Source organism: Lethenteron reissneri, chromosome 21 (genome assembly GCF_015708825.2).
Source record: "Lethenteron reissneri isolate LAM-NWPU_2019-01 chromosome 21, ASM1570882v1, whole genome shotgun sequence".
In the NCBI taxonomy this organism is placed as follows: domain Eukaryota; kingdom Metazoa; phylum Chordata; class Hyperoartia; order Petromyzontiformes; family Petromyzontidae; genus Lethenteron; species Lethenteron reissneri.
In genome coordinates, this window is record NC_083799.1 from 16,736,095 (window position 1) to 16,755,923 (window position 19,829).

Below are 19,829 nucleotides of genomic sequence, written 5' to 3' on the forward strand. Positions count from 1 at the left end.
ACTACCCACCATCATCTACTACTCGCCATCATCTACTACTCACCATCATCTACTACTCACCATAATCTACTACGCACCATCATCTACTACTCACCATCTATGATATAAATGTAATATCTCTACGATTCCAATCATTTTTTTGTCAAAATCGCCAAACCTGCGGAGCTCCGCTGCAAACGCAGGAAGAGACTAGGGGTGAGGCAGCGACGAGCTCAGCCTCCCCTGTGATTGCGCAACCCCTCAGTAACTGGATGGAGCGCGGGCACTAAGCGCGTGCCTGTTACTATCTCTGTGTGTGTCACCAATGTGATGTTTGTAGACCCCTTCATCTCGTGTCCTCGCCTTCCATACTCCAGCTAACTTACTTCACGTGTGTGTATAAACTACACAGATATTTAGTCTCGCTGGTCTCGTCATGAAACTGCAATGAAAAAGCACCACGGGAGGCAGCGATCACATCTGCCTCCCTGAGGGGGGCGTGTCTTGAGCCCACGTCATTGACGCTCTCCCTCCACGTCAGCCAGCTCGAGCAAAACAATGTCCAGCGGCTGCAAAAATGTAAAAGGTTTCATCTCTAAACTTCAAATCTAGAAGTTATGTCTGTAGCCTTAAACATTCCTCACAATTGGAGTTTCAATCTGAACGGAGCGTGATCAGCAATGTCAGAGCTTGAGGGCCGACTTCTAACGAAGGCCCAGAAGTGAACACGGCCACGTGTCACGTGCAGTGGCACCAGCACCCAGACTGCTGCTGCTGCTGCACCTGCTGCGTGTGGCAGTGCTACCAAGTGAATCACCTTCACTGCTGCTGCTGCTGCTGCGTGTGGCAGTGCTACCAAGTGAATCACCTTCACTGCTGCTGCTGCTGCTGCGTGTGGCAGTGCTACCAAGTGAATCACCTTCACTGCTGCCCCTGCTGCATGTGGCAGTGCTACCAAGTGAATCACCTTCACTGCTGCTGCTGCTGCGTGTGGCAGTGCTACCAAGTGAATCACCTTCACTGCTGCTGCTGCTGCGTGTGGCAGTGCTACCAAGTGAATCGCCTTCACTGCTGCTGCTGCTGCGTGTGGCAGTGCTACCAAGTGAATCACCTTCACTGCTGCACCTGCTGCGTGTGGCAGTGCTACCAAGTGAATCGCCTTCACTGCTGCTGCTGCTGCATGTGGCAGTGCTACCAAGTGAATCACCTTCACTGCTGCTGCTGCTGCGTGTGGCAGTGCTACCAAGTGAATCACCTTCACTGCTGCTGCTGCTGCATGTGGCAGTGCTACCAAGTGAATCGCCTTCACTGCTGCTGCTGCTGCGTGTGGCAGTGCTACCAAGTGAATCACCTTCACTGCTGCTGCTGCTGCATGTGGCAGTGCTACCAAGTGAATCACCTTCACTGCTGCACCTGCTGCGTGTGGCAGTGCTACCAAGTGAATCGCCTTCACTGCTGCTGCTGCTGCGTGTGGCAGTGCTACCAAGTGAATCGTCTTCACTGCTGCTGCTGCTGCATGTGGCAGTGCTACCAAGTGAATCGTCTTCACTGCTGCACCTGCTGCGTGTGGCAGTGCTACCAAGTGAATCACCTTCACTGCTGCACCTGCTGCGTGTGGCAGTGCTACCAAGTGAATCGTCTTCACTGCTGCACCTGCTGCGTGTGGCAGTGCTACCAAGTGAATCACCTTCACTGCTGCACCTGCTGCGTGTGCCAGTGCTACCAAGTGAATCGTCTTCACTGCTGCACCTGCTGCGTGTGGCAGTGCTACCAAGTGAATCACCTTCACTGCTGCACCTGCTGCGTGTGGCAGTGCTACCAAGTGAATCACCTTCACTGCTGCTGCTGCTGCGTGTGGCAGTGCTACCAAGTGAATCGCCTTCACTGCTGCCCCTGCTGCGTGTGGCAGTGCTACCAAGTGAATCTCCTTCACTGCTGCCCCTGACTTCTGTTCTCCACTGCCGACGACGCTTGGACTCAGGCGGGATTCTGTGACTTGAACATCTACCAAGGAGCCTCAACAAACGTGAACAATCGACAACTCACATTCAAAGCCAAATTGCTGTAAAAACGTCTGGAGCTTCAAGGATAGATCTGGCTTTGAATGAACGGCGGAGATTAAACATCAGCCTCCACGACGCTGAGCTAAAGGAAAACCGCGAGGTTGTGAAAGGCCTCATCAATGCGACCTGCTGCCTAGCCAGACAGGAACCATCAGCATGTCGTGGTGACGATGTGGAGGAGCTGTTTCACGCTCTTGCTGAGAAGGATGAAAGTTAGCGAGACATGTGGAGACATCCGCTGTGTGTCATGGCTCCTCACACAGAACACAGAACGACTTAATGGAAGCAGCCGGTGACGTCGTTAGCAGTGACATCAGCGAGGAGATGAACACAGCCCCACTGGTTGCGCTCCAAGTGGACGAGGCCACGGCTGTCACAGACAAGGCCCAGGCCTCTGTGGTGCTGCGTCGTTGTGGCTACAAGCGCGGTGACGACTTGTGAGCTGGGGGAGGCGTTCTTGGGATTTGGTGACGTCGGTGATGACAGAGCAGCACCGGCTATGGCTGGTGATGTTTCGTGAGTGTTGGGGAAACTGCGTTGAAGAGCTGGGAGCTCAGACTGTGACGGCATCAGGTCTTCGTGGGGTGCAGGCCAAGGCTACAGACAAGGTGCCTGAAGCCAGGCTCACACATTGCTACGCACACAAGTTGAAGCTGGCGCTCATCTCGCTCTCAGCAAGATGCGCACCTGAGTGTCAACGTGTTTAAAACAGTCGAAGGGCTCGCGACGTCTTCACTGAGTCGACCACGTGCACCCACCTCCTGAGTCGACCACGTGCCCCCACCTCCTGAGTCGACCACGTGCCCCCACCTCCTGAGTCGACCACGTGCCCCCACCTCCTGAGTCGACCACGTGCCCCCACCTCCTGAGTCGACCACGTGCCCCCACCTCCTGAGTCGACCACGTGCACCCACCTCCTGAGTCGACCACGTGCACCCACCTCCTGAGTCGACCACGTGCACCCACCTCCTGAGTCGACCACGTGCACCCACCTCCTGAGTCGACCACGTGCACCCCCCTCCTGAGTCGACCACGTGCACCCCCCTCCTGAGTGACCACGTGCCCCCACCTCCTGAGTCGACCACGTGCACCCACCTCCTGAGTCGACCACGTGCCCCCACCTCCTGAGTCGACCACGTGCACCCACCTCCTGAGTCGACCACGTGCACCCCCCTCCTGAGTGACCACGTGCACCCCCCTCCTGAGTGACCACGTGCACCCCCCTCCTGAGTGACCACGTGCACCCACCTCCTGAGTCGACCACGTGCACCCCCCTCCTGAGTGACCACGTGCACCCCCCTCCTGAGTGACCACGTGCACCCCCCTCCTGAGTGACCACGTGCACCCACCTCCTGAGTCGACCACGTGCCCCCACCTCCTGAGTCGACCACGTGCACCCCCCTCCTGAGTGACCACGTGCACCCCCCTCCTGAGTGACCACGTGCACCCACCTCCTGAGTCGACCACGTGCCCCCACCTCCTGAGTCGACCACGTGCACCCCACCTCCTGGGCGACGTCGTGAAGTGACGTTCACCACGAGCAGCGTCCACCAGATGGAGCTCAGATTCTAGACTCGTTCTCACGGTCGGCAGCTACCAGTCCGATCTGCGTGCCGTGCTCCAGGTGATGGCTGGGACAACGACACCCTCATGATGGCCGCCGGACGTGACGTCTGGCTGTCAAAAGCATCAACCTGCTTCTTCACGGTGGCACACGAGGGCACTTTCAACGAGCCCGATGCACTCTGTCGCGTGCTGCAGAACAAAGTGGTGGACACTGATTCTGCTGTGAGCGAATCCGCGACACGATGGGAGTTGTGGGACGCCAGAGACAAGAGTTTGACAGCTTCTGTGATCGATTGGAGCAGAAATGCGTCGCACGTGGCCTGACAGACATTGCCCAAAGTCGACAGCCCATCAGAGATGAGAGGAACAGAATGTTTGATGACATTGTGGACAACATCAGTGCTCACGTGAGAGCGAGGTTTGATCATTCCGGTGAGCTAACTTTCCTCGGTTTGGTTGATTGCAGGAAATTTCATGAAATGTCTCAACATTTGGATGACACCAAACTGCAGAGCCAATCACAATGTGGAGGAACTCTGACTTTGTTAGACTCAAGGCTGACCTCGTCGGAGTGAATAGTTCACAAATGGTGAGGAACGAAGCAAACCACCCGAACGGCTCCTCAGCTTTGTGGCCCACAATGATCTGATGCCGACGGCTCGTGAGGAGACAGAGTCACTCAGCTGCTGCTGGCAGCGCTCGCTGCGCCAGCTGCAACAGCGGCCGCTGGAGGTCGTGGTTCTCTGCTGTGAAACGACTCAAAACAGTGGGAATCGGACTGACCAAGGACGACTTTCATCCCTGGCAATCACCTCGACTGAGACGGAGAGACTTTAACAACTCAAAGAGAACAAAGAGGACTTCTACAACAAAGTCACTGACATCTTTGTCCAGAAGGAGTGGCGAATGGACTTCATCTACAAGTGAAGGTAAGACCACGCAACATCCATTATCATTTGTGTTGAATGAGTACGAATAGTGGAACTGCATTCGCCTATAAAACGTGAATTGTTGACGTAACTCACCTGTGTGCGTGTGTTGTAAACAATGACGACGTTAAGTATGAAACATGCAGACGCCTCACCATCATCTACTACTCACCATCATCTACTACCCTCCATCATCTACTACTCACCATCATCTACTACTCGCCACCATCATCTACTACCCTCCATCATCTACTACTCACCATCATCTACTACTCGCCACCATCATCTACTACTCACCATCATCTACTACCCACCATCATCTACTACTCACCATCATCTACTACTCACCATCATCTACTACTCACCCCATGTCTCCCCGCGTCTCCCCGCGTCTCCCCGCATCTCCCCACGTCTCCCCGCGTCTCCCCGTGTCTCCCCGTGTCTCCTCATGTCTCCCCACGTCTCCTCGTGTCTCCCCGTGTCTCCCCGTATCTCCCCGCGTCTCCCCGTGTCTCCCCACGTATCGCCCCGTGTCTCCCCACGTCTCCCCGTGTCTCCCCACGTCTCCCCACGTCTCCCCCCGAGTCTCCCAACATCTCCCCGTGTGTCCCCGTGTCTCCCCCCGAGTCTCCCCACGTATCGCCCCACGTCTCCCCGCGTGTCCCCGTGTCTCCCCGTGTCTCCCCGCGTGTCTCCCCGCGTCTCCCCGTGTCTCCCCACGTCTCCCCGTGTCTCCCCACGTGTCCCCGTACCGGCTCAGTCTTGCTGCGCTCCCACAGCGGCTGGTGCTTCAGGATGTCCAGGAGATGTTTGATGGTGCCGCACTGACCCACAGCACGGCCTGACACAACCACAACAACCACGTCAACAACCACGTCAACAACCACGTCAACAACCACGTCAACAACCACGTCAACAACCACAACAACAACCACATCAACAACCACAAACACCACCAACACCAACCACCACCTCCACTAACACCACCAGCACCACTAACACCACCACCACCACTAAGCACCAAAGACAAAGACCCCCGTGTAGCCTGTAACAGACTGTCGGGGCAAGTGCTGTTAGCGAGCACCTATGAAGGCCGGAACAGCTCACGAGGGGGTGGCTACCAGCACCACGCCCGACCGCCTTTGTCTCTCCAGTGGCGATATTTACACACCGCACCAGGTACTCAGTTGAGGCTGAGTCGACCTACGGGAGGCCCAGGACCGTTTCAGATTATCGTCACTGGGTACTGGCCGTGAGCGGGAATCGAACTCAGGTCACCAGGTTCGTAGTGCAGCGTAGCGCTAACAACTACACCACCACTCCCCACAGCACCACCACAACAACCACCACCACTCTCTACTCTACTCTACCACCACTACCACCACTCTCTACTCTACTCTACCACCACTACCACCACTCTCTACTCTACTCTACCACCACTACCACCACTCTCTACTCTACTCTACCACCACTACCACCACTCTCTACTCTACTCTACCACCACTACCACCACACTCTACTCTACTCTACCACCACCACCACCACTCTCTACTCTACTCTACCACCACAACCACCACTCTCTACTCTACTCTACCACCACCACCACCACTCTCTACTCTACTCTACCACCACTACCACCACTCTCTACTCTACTCTACCACCACAACCACCACTCTCTACTCTACTCTACCACCACCACCACCACTCTCTACTCTACCACAACCACCACCACTCTCTACTCTACTCTACCACCACTACAACCACTCTCTACTCTACTCTACCACCACCACCACCACTCTCTACTCTACTCTACCACCACTACCACCACTACCACCACTCTCTACTCTACTCTACCACCACCACCACCACTCTCTACTCTACTCTACCACCACTACCACCACTCTCCACTCTACTCTACCACCACTACCACCACTCTGTACTCTACTCTACCACCACAACCACCACTCTCTACTCTACTCTACCACCACCACTCTCTACTCTACTCTACCACCACTATCACCACTCTCTACTCTACTCTACCACCACTATCACCACTCTCTGCACTACTCTACCACCACTACCACCACTCTCTACTCTACTCTACCACCACTACCACCACTCTCTACTCTACTCTACCACCACTACAACCACTCTCCACTCTACTCTACCACCACCACCACCACTCTCCACTCTACTCTACCACAACAACCACCACTCTCTACTCTACTCTACCACCACTACCACCACTCTCTACTCTACTCTACCACCACTACCACCACTCTCTACTCTACTCTACCACCACTACCACCACTCTCTACTCTACTCTACCACCACTACAACCACTCTCCACTCTACTCTACCACCACCACCACCACTCTCCACTCTACTCTACCACCACCACCACCACTCTCCACTCTACTCTACCACAACAACCACCACTCTCTACTCTACTCTACCACCACTACCACCACTCTCTACTCTACTCTACCACCACTACCACCACTCTCCACTCTACTCTACCACCACTACAACCACTCTCCACTCTACTCTACCACCACTACCACCACTCTCTACTCTACTCTACCACCACTACCACCACTCTCCACTCTACTCTACCACCACTACCACCACACTCTACTCTACTCTACCACCACTCTCTACTCTACTCTACCACAACAACCACCACTCTCTACTCTACTCTACCACCACCACCACCACTCTCTACTCTACTCTACCACCACTACCACCACTCTCTACTCTACTCTACCACCACCACCACCACTCTCTACTCTACTCTACCACCACTATCACCACTCTCTACTCTACTCTACCACCACTACCACCACTCTCTACTCTACTCTACCACCACTACCACCACTCTCTACTCTACTCTACCACCACTACAACCACTCTCCACTCTACTCTACCACCACCACCACCACTCTCCACTCTACTCTACCACAACAACCACCACTCTCTACTCTACTCTACCACCACTACCACCACTCTCTACTCTACTCTACCACCACTACCACCACTCTCTACTCTACTCTACCACCACTACCACCACTCTCTACTCTACTCTACCACCACTACAACCACTCTCCACTCTACTCTACCACCACCACCACCACTCTCCACTCTACTCTACCACCACCACCACCACTCTCCACTCTACTCTACCACAACAACCACCACTCTCTACTCTACTCTACCACCACTACCACCACTCTCTACTCTACTCTACCACCACTACCACCACTCTCCACTCTACTCTACCACCACTACAACCACTCTCCACTCTACTCTACCACCACTACCACCACTCTCTACTCTACTCTACCACCACTACCACCACTCTCCACTCTACTCTACCACCACTACCACCACACTCTACTCTACTCTACCACCACTCTCTACTCTACTCTACCACAACAACCACCACTCTCTACTCTACTCTACCACCACCACCACCACTCTCTACTCTACTCTACCACCACTACCACCACTCTCTCCTCTACTCTACCACCACCACCACCACTCTCTACTCTACTCTACCACCACTATCACCACTCTCTACTCTACTCTACCACCACTACCACCACTCTCCACTCTACTCTACCACCACTACCACCACTCTCTACTCTACTCTACCACCACTATCACCACTCTCTACTCTACTCTACCACCACTACCACCACTCTCTACTCTACTCTACCACAACAACCACCACTCTCTACTCTACTCTACCACCACTACCACCACTCTCCACTCTACTCTACCACCACTACCACCACTCTCTACTCTACTCTACCACCACTACCACCACACTCTACTCTACTCTACCACCACTCTCTACTCTACTCTACCACCACTACCACCACTCTCTACTCTACTCTACCACCACTACCACCACTCTCCACTCTACTCTACCACCACTACCACCACTCTCCACTCTACTCTACCACCACTACCACCACTCTCTACTCTACTCTACCACAACAACCACCACTCTCTACTCTACTCTACCATCACTACCACCACTCTCTACTCTACTCTACCACCACTACCACCACTCTCTACTCTACTCTACCACCACTACCACCACTCTCTACTCTACTCTACCACCACTACCACCACTCTCTACTCTACTCTACCACCACTACCACCACTCTCTACTCTACTCTACCACCACTACCACCACTCTCCACTCTACTCTACCACCACTACCACCACTCTCTACTCTACTCTACCACCACTACCACCACTCTCTACTCTACTCTACCACCACTACCACCACTCTCTACTCTACTCTACCACCACTACCACCACTCTCTACTCTACTCTACCACCACTACCACCACTCTCTACTCTACTCTACCACCACTACCACCACTCTCTACTCTACTCTACCACCACTACCACCACTCTCCACTCTACTCTACCACCACTACCACCACTCTCTACTCTACTCTACCACCACTACCACCACTCTCTACTCTACTCTACCACCACTACCACCACTCTCCACTCTACTCTACCACCACTACAACCACTCTCCACTCTACTCTACCACCACTACCACCACTCTCTACTCTACTCTACCACCACTACCACCACTCTCCACTCTACTCTACCACCACTACCACCACACTCTACTCTACTCTACCACCACTACCACCACTCTCTACTCTACTCTACCACCACTACCACCACTCTCTACACTACTCTACCACCACCACCACCACTCTCTACTCTACTCTACCACCACTACCACCACTCTCTACTCTACTCTACCACCACTACCACCACTCTCTACACTACTCTACCACCACTACCACCACTCTCTACTCTACTCTACCACCACTACCACCACTCTCCACTCTACTCTACCACCACTACCACCACTCTCTACTCTACTCTACCACCACTACCACCACTCTCTACTCTACTCTACCACCACTACCACCACTCTCTACTCTACTCTACCACCACTACCACCACTCTCTACTCTACTCTACCACCACTACCACCACTCTCTACTCTACTCTACCACCACTACCACCACTCTCTACTCTACTCTACCACCACTACCACCACTCTCCACTCTACTCTACCACCACTACCACCACTCTCTACTCTACTCTACCACCACTACCACCACTCTCTACTCTACTCTACCACCACTACCACCACTCTCTACTCTACTCTACCACAACAACCACCACTCTCTACTCTACTCTACCATCACTACCACCACTCTCTACTCTACTCTACCCCACCACTCTCTACTACCACCACTCTCTACTCTACTCTACCACCACTACCACCACTCTCTACTCTACTCTACCACCACTACCACCACTCTCTACACTACTCTACCACCACCACCACCACTCTCTACTCTACTCTACCACCACTACCACCACTCTCTACTCGCTCCGTGTTGCTCACCCAATGCTGGGCTGAAGTCCGTGTAGCTCATCAGAATGCTCACAGTGGCGTTGATGAGTCTGGTGTTTGCGTCGGGCACCGGGGAGTCCTTGTCAGACAGAGACGTGAGAGCCTGGGCCAGCAGCTCTGTGTGGAGACAGAGACACACGCAGACGTGCAGACATAGACACACAGACACACAGACACACAGACACACCATCTCACAGACACACCCACTCGTAGACACACAGACACACAGACACACAGACACACCATCTCACAGACACACCCACTCACAGACTCACGGACATACAGACACATAGACTCACAGACACACAGACACACCCACTCGTAGACACACAGACACACAGACACACGGACACACAGACACACGGACACACCCACTCGTAGACACACAGACACACAGACACACAGACACACGGACACACCCACTCGTAGACACACAGACACACAGACTCACGGACACACAGACACACAGACACACGGACACGAGAGCACCACGTGTGGAGGCAAGCCGCTGTGTACGTGACTGTAGGTGCCTGTGTGTGCCTGCACGTGCGTTGCGTGTGCGTGCATGTTTGTGCGCGTTAATTTGGTGTCTGTGTAAGCTGACCACCCATCTGCTTGTGTTGCAGCTGAGACTGACGTCGATGTGAATGTGCTCTACGTGTGGGCTGTGTGAGAGTGAGTTGAGTGAGAGTGAGCTGTGAGTGAGAGTGAGCTGTGAGTGAGAGTGAGCTGTGAGTGAGAGTGAGCTGTGAGTGAGAGTGAGCTGTAAGTGAGAGTGAGCTGTGTGTGAGAGTGAGCTGTGTGTGAGAGAGCTGTGAGTGAGCTGTGTGTGAGAGTGAGCTGTGAGTGAGAGTGAGCTGTGTGTGAGAGTGAGCTGTGAGTGAGAGTGAGCTGTGTGTGAGAGTGAGCTGTGAGTGAGAGTGAGCTGTGTGTGAGAGTGAGCTGTGTGTGAGAGTGAGCTGTGAGTGAGAGTGAGCTGTGAGTGAGAGTGAGCTGTGAGTGAGAGTGAGCTATGAGTGAGCTGTGTGTGAGAGTGAGCTGTGAGTGAGAGTGAGCTGTGTGAGTGAGCTGTGAGAGTGAGCTATGAGTGAGAGTGAGCTGTGAGTGAGAGTGAGCTGTGAGTGAGAGTGAGCTGTGAGTGAGCTGTGTGTGAGAGTGAGCTGTGTGTGAGAGTGAGCTGTGAGTGAGAGTGAGCTGTGAGTGAGCTGTGTGTGAGAGTGAGCTGTGAGTGAGAGTGAGCTGTGTGTGTGTGTGAGCTGTGTGTGAGAGTGAGCTGTGAGTGAGAGTGAGCTGTGAGTGAGAGTGAGCTGTGAGTGAGAGTGAGCTGTGAGTGAGCTGTGTGTGTGAGTGAGTTGTGTGAGTGAGCTGTGAGTGAGAGTGAGCTGTGAGTGAGAGTGAGCTGTGTGTGAGAGTGAGCTGTGAGTGAGAGTGAGCTGTGAGTGAGAGTGAGCTGTGAGTGAGAGTGAGCTGTGAGTGAGCGAGCTGTGAGTGAGAGTGAGCTGTGAGTGAGAGTGAGCTGTGTGTGAGAGTGAGAGTGAGTGAGCGAGCTGTGTGTGAGAGTGAACTGTGAGTGAGCTGTGAGTGAGAGTGAGCTGTGAGTGAGCTGTGAGTGAGAGTGAGCTGTGAGTGAGATTGAGCTGTATGTGAGAGTGAGAGTGAGCTGTGAGTAAGAGTGAGCTGTGTGTGAGAGTGAGCTGTATGTGAGAGTGAGAGTGAGCTGTGAGTGAGAGTGAGCTGTGAGTGAGAGTGAGCTGTGAGTAAGAGTGAGCTGTGTGTGAGAGTGAGCTGTGAGTGAGAGTGAGCTGTGAGTGAGATTGAGCTGTGTGTGAGTGAGCGGTGAGTGAGAGTGAGCTGTGGGTGAGAGTGAGCTGTAAGTGAGAGTGAGCTGTGTGTGTGAGTGAGCTGTGTGTGTGAGTGAGCTGTGAGTGAGCTGTGAGTGAGAGTGAGCTGTGAGTGAGAGTGAGCTGTGAGTGAGAGTGAGCTGTGTGTGAGTGAGCTGTGTGTGTGAGTGAGCTGTGAGTGAGCTGTGAGTGAGAGTGAGCTGTGAGTGAGAGTGAGCTGTGAGTGAGAGTGAGCTGTGTGTGAGAGTGAGCTGTGTGTGTGAGTGAACTGTGAGTGAGAGTGAGCTGTGTATGAGAGTGAGCTGTGTGTGTGAGTGAACTGTGAGTGAGAGTGAGCTGTGAGTGAGAGTGAGCTGTGAGTGAGAGTGATCTGTGAGTGAGAGTGAGCTGTGAGTGAGCTGTGAGTGAGAGTGAGCTGTGTGTGAGTGAGCTGTGAGTGAGAGTGAGCTGTGTGAGAGTGAGCTGTGAATGAGCTGTGAGTGTGAGTGAGCTGTGAGTGAGAGTGAGCTGTGAGTGAGAGTGAGCTGTGAGTGAGAGTGAGCTGTGAGTGAGAGTGAGCTGTGAGTGAGAGTGAGCTATGAGTGAGAGTGAGCTGTGAGTGAGAGTGAGCTGTGTGTGAGAGTGAGCTGTGTGTGAGTGAGCTGTGAGTGAGCTGTGAGTGAGAGTGAGCTGTGTGTGAGAGTGAGCTGTGAGTGAGAGTGAGCTGTGTGTGAGAGTGAGCTGTGTGTGAGAGTGAGCTGTGAGTGAGAGTGAGCTGTGAGTGAGAGTGAGCTGTGAGTGAGAGTGAGCTGTGTGTGAGAGTGAGCTGTGTGTGAGCTGTGAGTGAGAGTGAGCTGTGAGTGAGCTGTGTGTGAGAGTGAGCTGTGAGTGAGAGTGAGCTGTGTGTGTGTGTGAGCTGTGTGTGAGAGTGAGCTGTGAGTGAGAGTGAGCTGTGAGTGAGAGTGAGCTGTGAGTGAGAGTGAGCTGTGAGTGAGCTGTGTGTGTGAGTGAGTTGTGTGAGTGAGCTGTGAGTGAGAGTGAGCTGTGAGTGAGAGTGAGCTGTGTGTGATGGTGAGCTGTGTGTGTGAGTGAGCTGTGAGTGAGCTGTGAGTGAGAGTGAGCTGTGAGTGAGAGTGAGCTGTGAGTGAGAGTGAGCTGTGTGTGAGTGAGCTGTGTGTGTGAGTGAGCTGTGAGTGAGCTGTGAGTGAGAGTGAGCTGTGAGTGAGAGTGAGCTGTGAGTGAGAGTGAGCTGTGTGTGAGAGTGAGCTGTGTGTGTGAGTGAACTGTGAGTGAGAGTGAGCTGTGTATGAGAGTGAGCTGTGTGTGTGAGTGAACTGTGAGTGAGAGTGAGCTGTGAGTGAGAGTGAGCTGTGAGTGAGAGTGATCTGTGAGTGAGAGTGAGCTGTGAGTGAGCTGTGAGTGAGAGTGAGCTGTGTGTGAGTGAGCTGTGAGTGAGAGTGAGCTGTGTGAGAGTGAGCTGTGAATGAGCTGTGAGTGTGAGTGAGCTGTGAGTGAGAGTGAGCTGTGAGTGAGAGTGAGCTGTGAGTGAGAGTGAGCTGTGAGTGAGAGTGAGCTGTGAGTGAGAGTGAGCTATGAGTGAGAGTGAGCTGTGAGTGAGAGTGAGCTGTGTGTGAGAGTGAGCTGTGTGTGAGTGAGCTGTGAGTGAGCTGTGAGTGAGAGTGAGCTGTGTGTGAGAGTGAGCTGTGAGTGAGAGTGAGCTGTGTGTGAGAGTGAGCTGTGTGTGAGAGTGAGCTGTGAGTGAGAGTGAGCTGTGAGTGAGAGTGAGCTGTGTGTGAGAGTGAGCTGTGTGTGAGAGTGAGCTGTGTGTGAGCTGTGAGTGAGAGTGAGCTGTGAGTGAGCTGTGTGTGAGAGTGAGCTGTGAGTGAGAGTGAGCTGTGTGTGTGTGTGAGCTGTGTGTGAGAGTGAGCTGTGAGTGAGAGTGAGCTGTGAGTGAGAGTGAGCTGTGAGTGAGAGTGAGCTGTGAGTGAGCTGTGTGTGTGAGTGAGTTGTGTGAGTGAGCTGTGAGTGAGAGTGAGCTGTGAGTGAGAGTGAGCTGTGTGTGAGAGTGAGCTGTGAGTGAGAGTGAGCTGTGAGTGAGAGTGAGCTGTGAGTGAGAGTGAGCTGTGAGTGAGCTGTGAGTGAGAGTGAGCTGTGAGTGAGCGAGCTGTGAGTGAGAGTGAGCTGTGTGTGAGAGTGAACTGTGAGTGAGCTGTGAGTGAGAGTGAGCTGTGAGTGAGCTGTGAGTGAGCTGTGAGTGAGATTGAGCTGTGAGTGAGAGTGAGCTGTATGTGAGAGTGAGCTGTGAGTAAGAGTGAGCTGTGAGTGAGAGTGAGCTGTGTGTGAGAGTGAGCTGTGTGTGAGAGTGAGCTGTGAGTGAGAGTGAGCTGTGTGTGAGAGTGAGCTGTGTGTGAGAGTGAGCTGTGAGTGAGAGTGAGCTGTGAGTGAGATTGAGCTGTGTGTGAGAGTGAGCTGTGAGTGAGCTGTGAGTGAGAGTGAGCTGTGTGTGAGTGAGCTGTGAGTGAGAGTGAGCTGTGTGTGAGAGTGAGCTGTGTGTGAGAGTGAGCTGTGAGTGAGAGTGAGCTGTGAGTGAGATTGAGCTGTGTGTGAGTGAGCTGTGAGTGAGAGTGAGCTGTGACAGTGAGCTGTGAGTGTGAGTGAGCTGTGTGTGAGAGTGAGCTGTGAGTGAGATTGAGCTGTGTGTGAGTGAGCGGTGAGTGAGAGTGAGCTGTGGGTGAGAGTGAGCTGTGAGTGAGAGTGAGCTGTAAGTGAGAGTGAGCTGTGTGTGAGAGTGAGCTGTGAGTGAGCTGTGAGTGAGAGTGAGCTGTGAGTGAGAGTGAGCTGTGAGTGAGCTGTGAGTGAGAGTGAGCTGTAAGTGAGAGTGAGCTGTGTGTGAGAGTGAGCTGTGAGTGAGCTGTGAGTGAGAGTGAGCTGTGTGTGTGAGTGAGCTGTGAGTGAGCTGTGAGTGAGAGTGAGCTGTGAGTGAGAGTGAGCTGTGAGTGAGAGTGAGCTGTGTGTGAGTGAGCTGTGTGTGTGAGTGAGCTGTGAGTGAGCTGTGAGTGAGAGTGAGCTGTGAGTGAGAGTGAGCTGTGAGTGAGAGTGAGCTGTGTGTGAGAGTGAGCTGTGTGTGTGAGTGAACTGTGAGTGAGAGTGAGCTGTGTATGAGAGTGAGCTGTGTGTGTGAGTGATCTGTGAGTGAGAGTGAGTTGTGAATGAGCTGTGAGTGTGAGTGAGCTGTGAGTGAGAGTGAGCTGTGAGTGAGAGTGATCTGTGAGTGAGAGTGAGCTGTGAGTGAGCTGTGAGTGAGAGTGAGCTGTGTGTGAGTGAGCTGTGAGTGAGAGTGAACTGTGTGAGAGTGAGCTGTGAATGAGCTGTGAGTGTGAGTGAGCTGTGAGTGAGAGTGAGCTGTGAGTGAGAGTGATCTGTGAGTGAGAGTGAGCTGTGAGTGAGCTGTGAGTGAGAGTGAGCTGTGTGTGAGTGAGCTGTGAGTGAGAGTGAGCTGTGTGAGAGTGAGCTGTGAGTGAGCTGTGAGTGTGAGTGAGCTGTGTGTATGAGTGAGCTGTATGTGAGAGTGAGCTGTGTGTGAGAGTGAGCTGTGTGTGAGAGTGAGCTGTGTGTGAGAGTAAGCTGTGAGTGAGAGTGAGCTGTGTGTGTGACCTATGAGTGAGCTGTGTTTGAGTGAGCTGTGAGTGAGAGTGAGCTATGAGTGAGAGTGAGCTGTGAGTGAGAGTGAGCTATGAGTGAGAGTGAGCTGTGAGAGTGAGCTGTGTGTGAGAGCGAGCTGTGAGTGAGAGTGAGCTGTGAGTGAGAGTGAGCTGTGAGTGAGAGTGAGCTGTGAGTGAGCTGTGAGTGAGAGTGAGCTGTGTGTGAGAGTGAAAGTGAGCTGTGAGTGAGAGTGAGCTGTGTGTGAGAGTGAGCTGTGAGAGTGAGCTATGAGTGAGAGTGAGCTATGAGTGAGAGTGAGCTGTGTGTGTGAGTGAGCTGTGAGTGAGAGTGAGCTGTGTGTGAGAGTGAGCTGTGTGTGTGAGTGAGCTGTGTGTGAGAGTGAGCTGTGTGTGAGAGTGAGCTGTGAGTGAGAGTGAGCTGTGAGTGAGATTGAGCTGTGTGTGAGTGAGCTGTCTGGAAGAGTGAGCTGTGAGTGAGAGTGAGCTGTGTGTGAGAGTGAGCTATGAGTGAGAGTGAGCTGTGAGTGAGCTATGAGTGAGAGTGAGCTGTGTGTGAGAGTGAGCTGTGAGTGAGAGTGAGCTATGAGTGAAAGTGAGCTGTGAGTGAGAGTGAGCTGTGAGTGAGAGTGAGCTGTGAGTGAGAGTGAGCTGTGTGTGAGAGTGAGCTATGAGTGAGAGTGAGCTGTGTGTGAGAGTGAGCTATGAGTGAGAGTGAGCTGTGTGTGAAAGTGAGCTGTGTATAAGAGTGAGCTGTGTGTGTGAGTGAGCTGTGAGTGAGCTGTGAGTGTGAGTGAGCTGTGAGTGAGTGTGAGTGAGCTGTGAGTGTGAGTGAGCTGTGAGTGAGAGTGAGCTGTGAGTGAGAGTGATCTGTGAGTGAGAGTGATCTGTGAGTGAGAGTGAGCTGTGAGTGAGCTGTGAGTGAGAGTGAGCTGTGTGTGAGTGAGCTGTGAGTGAGAGTGAGCTGTGTGTGAGAGTGAGCTGTGTGTGAGAGTGAGCTGTGAGTGAGAGTGAGCTGTGAATGAGAGTGAGCTATGAGTGAGAGTGAGCTGTGAGTGAGAGTGAGCTATGAGTGAGAGTGAGCTGAGAGTGAGCTGTGTGTGAGAGTGAGCTGTGAGTGAGAGTGAGCTGTGAGTGAGAGTGAGCTGTGAGTGAGAGTGAGCTGTGTGTGAGAGTGAGCTGTGTGTGTGAGTGAGCTGTGAGTGAGAGTGAGCTGTGTGTGAAAGTGAGCTGTGAGTGAGAGTGAGCTGTGTGTGAGAGTGAGCTGTGAGTGAGAGTGAGCTGTCTGGAAGAGTGAGCTGTGAGTGAGAGTGAGCTGTGTGTGAGAGTGAGCTATGAGTGAGAGTGAGCTGTGTGTGAGAGTGAGCTGTGTGTGAGAGTGAGCTGTGTATGAGAGTGAGCTGTGTGTGAGAGTGAGCTGTGTGTGAGAGTGAGCTGTGTGTGAGAGTGAGCTGTGTGTGAGAGTGAGCTGTGAGTGAGTGTGAGTGAGCTGTGAGTGAGTGTGAGTGAGCTGTGAGTGAGCTGTGTGTGTGAGTGAGCTGTGAGTGAGAGTGAGCTGTGTGTGAGAGTGAGCTGTGAGTGAGAGTGAGCTGTGAGTGAGAGTGAGCTGTGAGTGAGAGTGAGCTGTGAGTGAGCTGTGTGTGAGAGTGAGCTGTGAGTGAGAGTGAGCTGTGAGTGAGAGTGAGCTATGTGTGAGAGTGAGCTGTGAGTGAGCTGTGTGTGAGTGTGAGCTGTGTATGAGTGAGCTGCGAGTGAGAGTGAGCTGTGTGTGTGAGTGAGAGTGAGCTGTGAGAGTGAGCTGTGAGTGAGAGTGAGCTGTGAGTGAGCTGTGAGTGAGTGAGCTGTGAGTGAGAGTGAGCTGTGTGTGAGAGTGAGCTGTGAGTGAGTGTGAGCTGTGTGTGAGAGTGAGCTGTGAGTGAGAGTGAGCTGTGAGTGAGAGTGAGCTGTGAGTGAGAGTGAGCTGTGAGTGAGAGTGAGCTGTGAGTGAGAGTGAGCTGTGTGTGAGAGTGAGCTATGAGTGAGCTGTGTGTGAGAGTGAGCTGTGAGTGAGAGTGAGCTGTGAGTGAGAGTGAGCTGTGAGTGAGAGTGAGCTGTGAGTGAGTGAGCTGTGAGTGAGAGTGAGCTGTGTGTGAGAGTGAGCTGTGAGTGAGAGTGAGCTGTGAGTGAGTGAGCTGTGAGTGAGAGTGAGCTATGAGTGAGAGTGAGCTGTGTGTGAGAGTGAGCTGTGAGTGAGAGTGAGCTGTGAGCTGTATCACTGACCAGCTGCTCCCTGCTGTGCCATCACGTCCGCCACATCCTCACTGAGGCTCTTGGGCAGCCTCAGGAGCTTGAGATTCAGATCACCGAGCTTCTGGATTGAAGGGATGAAGGTGGCCACCTGGTACCTGCACACCATGGTAACTGTTGTTAACTCTCACACCATGGTAACTGTTAACTCTCACGCCATGGTAACTGTTGTTAACTCTCACACCATGGTAACTGTTAACTCTCACGCCATGGTAACTGTTGTTAACTCTCACACCATGGTAACTGTTGTTAACTCTCACACCATGGCAACTGTTGTTACCTCTCACACCATGGTAACTGCTGTTATCTCTCACACCATGGTAACTGTTGTTAACTCTCACACCATGGTAACTGATGTTAACTCTCACACCATGGCAACTGTTGTTACCTCTCACACCATGGTAACTGTTGTTAACTCTCACGCCATGGTAACTGTTAACTCTCACACCATGGTAACTGTTGTTAACTCTCACACCATGGTAACTGTTGTTAACTCTCACTCCATGGTAACTGTTGTTAACTCTCACACCATGGTAACTGTTGTTAACTCTCACTCCATGGTAACTGTTGTTAACTCTCACTCCATGGTAACTGTTGTTACCTCTCACACCATGGTAACTTTTGTTAACTCTCACACCATGGTAACTGTTGTTAACTCTCACTCCATGGTAACTGTTGTTAACTCTCACACCATGGTAACTGTTGTTAACTCTCACTCCATGGTAACTGTTGTTAACTCTCACACCATGGTAACTGTTAACTCTCACACCATGGTAACTGATGTTAACTCTCACACCATGGTAACTGTTGTTAGCTCTCACACCATGGTAACTGTTGTTAACTCTCACACCATGGTAACTGTTAACTCTCACACCATGGTAACTGATGTTAACTCTCACACCATGGTAACTGCTGTTAACTCTCACACCATGGTAACTGTTGTTAACTCTCACACCATGGTAACTGTTAACTCTCACACCATGGTAACTGTTGTTAACTCTCACTCCATGGTAACTGTTGTTAACTCTCACACCATGGTAACTGTTGTTAACTCTCACACCATGGTAACTGTTAACTCTCACACCATGGTAACTGATGTTAACTCTCACACCATGGTAACTGCTGTTAACTCTCACACCATGGTAACTGTTGTTAACTCTCACACCATGGTAACTGTTGTTAACTCTCACACCATGGTAACTGTTGTTAACTCTCACTCCATGGTAACTGTTGTTAACTCTCACACCATGGTAACTGTTGTTAACTCTCACTCCATGGTAACTGTTGTTAACTCTCACTCCATGGTAACTGTTGTTACCTCTCACACCATGGTAACTGTTGTTAACTCTCACACCATGGTAACTGTTGTTAACTCTCACTCCATGGTAACTGTTGTTAACTCTCACACCATGGTAACTGTTGTTAACTCTCACTCCATGGTAACTGTTGTTAACTCTCACACCATGGTAACTGTTAACTCTCACACCATGGTAACTGATGTTAACTCTCACACCATGGTAACTGTTGTTAACTCTCACACCATGGTAACTGTTGTTAACTCTCACACCATGGTAACTGTTAACTCTCACACCATGGTAACTGATGTTAACTCTCACACCATGGTAACTGCTGTTAACTCTCACACCATGGTAACTGTTGTTAACTCTCACACCATGGTAACTGTTAACTCTCACACCATGGTAACTGTTGTTAACTCTCACACCATGGTAACTGTTGTTAACTCTCACTCCATGGTAACTGTTAACTCTCACACCATGGTAACTGTTGTTAACTCTCACACCATGGTAACTGTTGTTAACTCTCACACCATGGTAACTGATGTTAACTCTCACACCATGGTAACTGCTGTTAACTCTCACACCATGGTAACTGTTGTTAACTCTCACACCATGGTAACTGTTAACTCTCACACCATGGTAACTGTTAACTCTCACTCCATGGTAACTGTTGTTAACTCTCACTCCATGGTAACTGTTAACTCTCACACCATGGTAACTGTTAACTCTCACACCATGGTAACTGTTGTTACCTCTCACACCATGG

General features: G+C 52.1%; 1 protein-coding gene across 1 annotated transcript in view; it reads right to left on the reverse strand.

Moving 5' to 3' along the window:
• Positions 1 to 19,829, reverse strand: part of LOC133345335 (uncharacterized) — a 58,409-nt gene that overhangs the window by 30,008 nt on the left and 8,572 nt on the right. The window contains exons 3-5 of the mRNA XM_061556012.1: positions 17,739 to 17,863; positions 9,992 to 10,117; positions 5,290 to 5,378 (exon numbers count right to left, since the gene is read on the reverse strand). Of these exons, the coding sequence (XP_061411996.1) occupies positions 5,290 to 5,378; positions 9,992 to 10,117; positions 17,739 to 17,863 (340 nt within the window). The remainder of the gene's footprint in view (positions 1 to 5,289; positions 5,379 to 9,991; positions 10,118 to 17,738; positions 17,864 to 19,829) is intronic.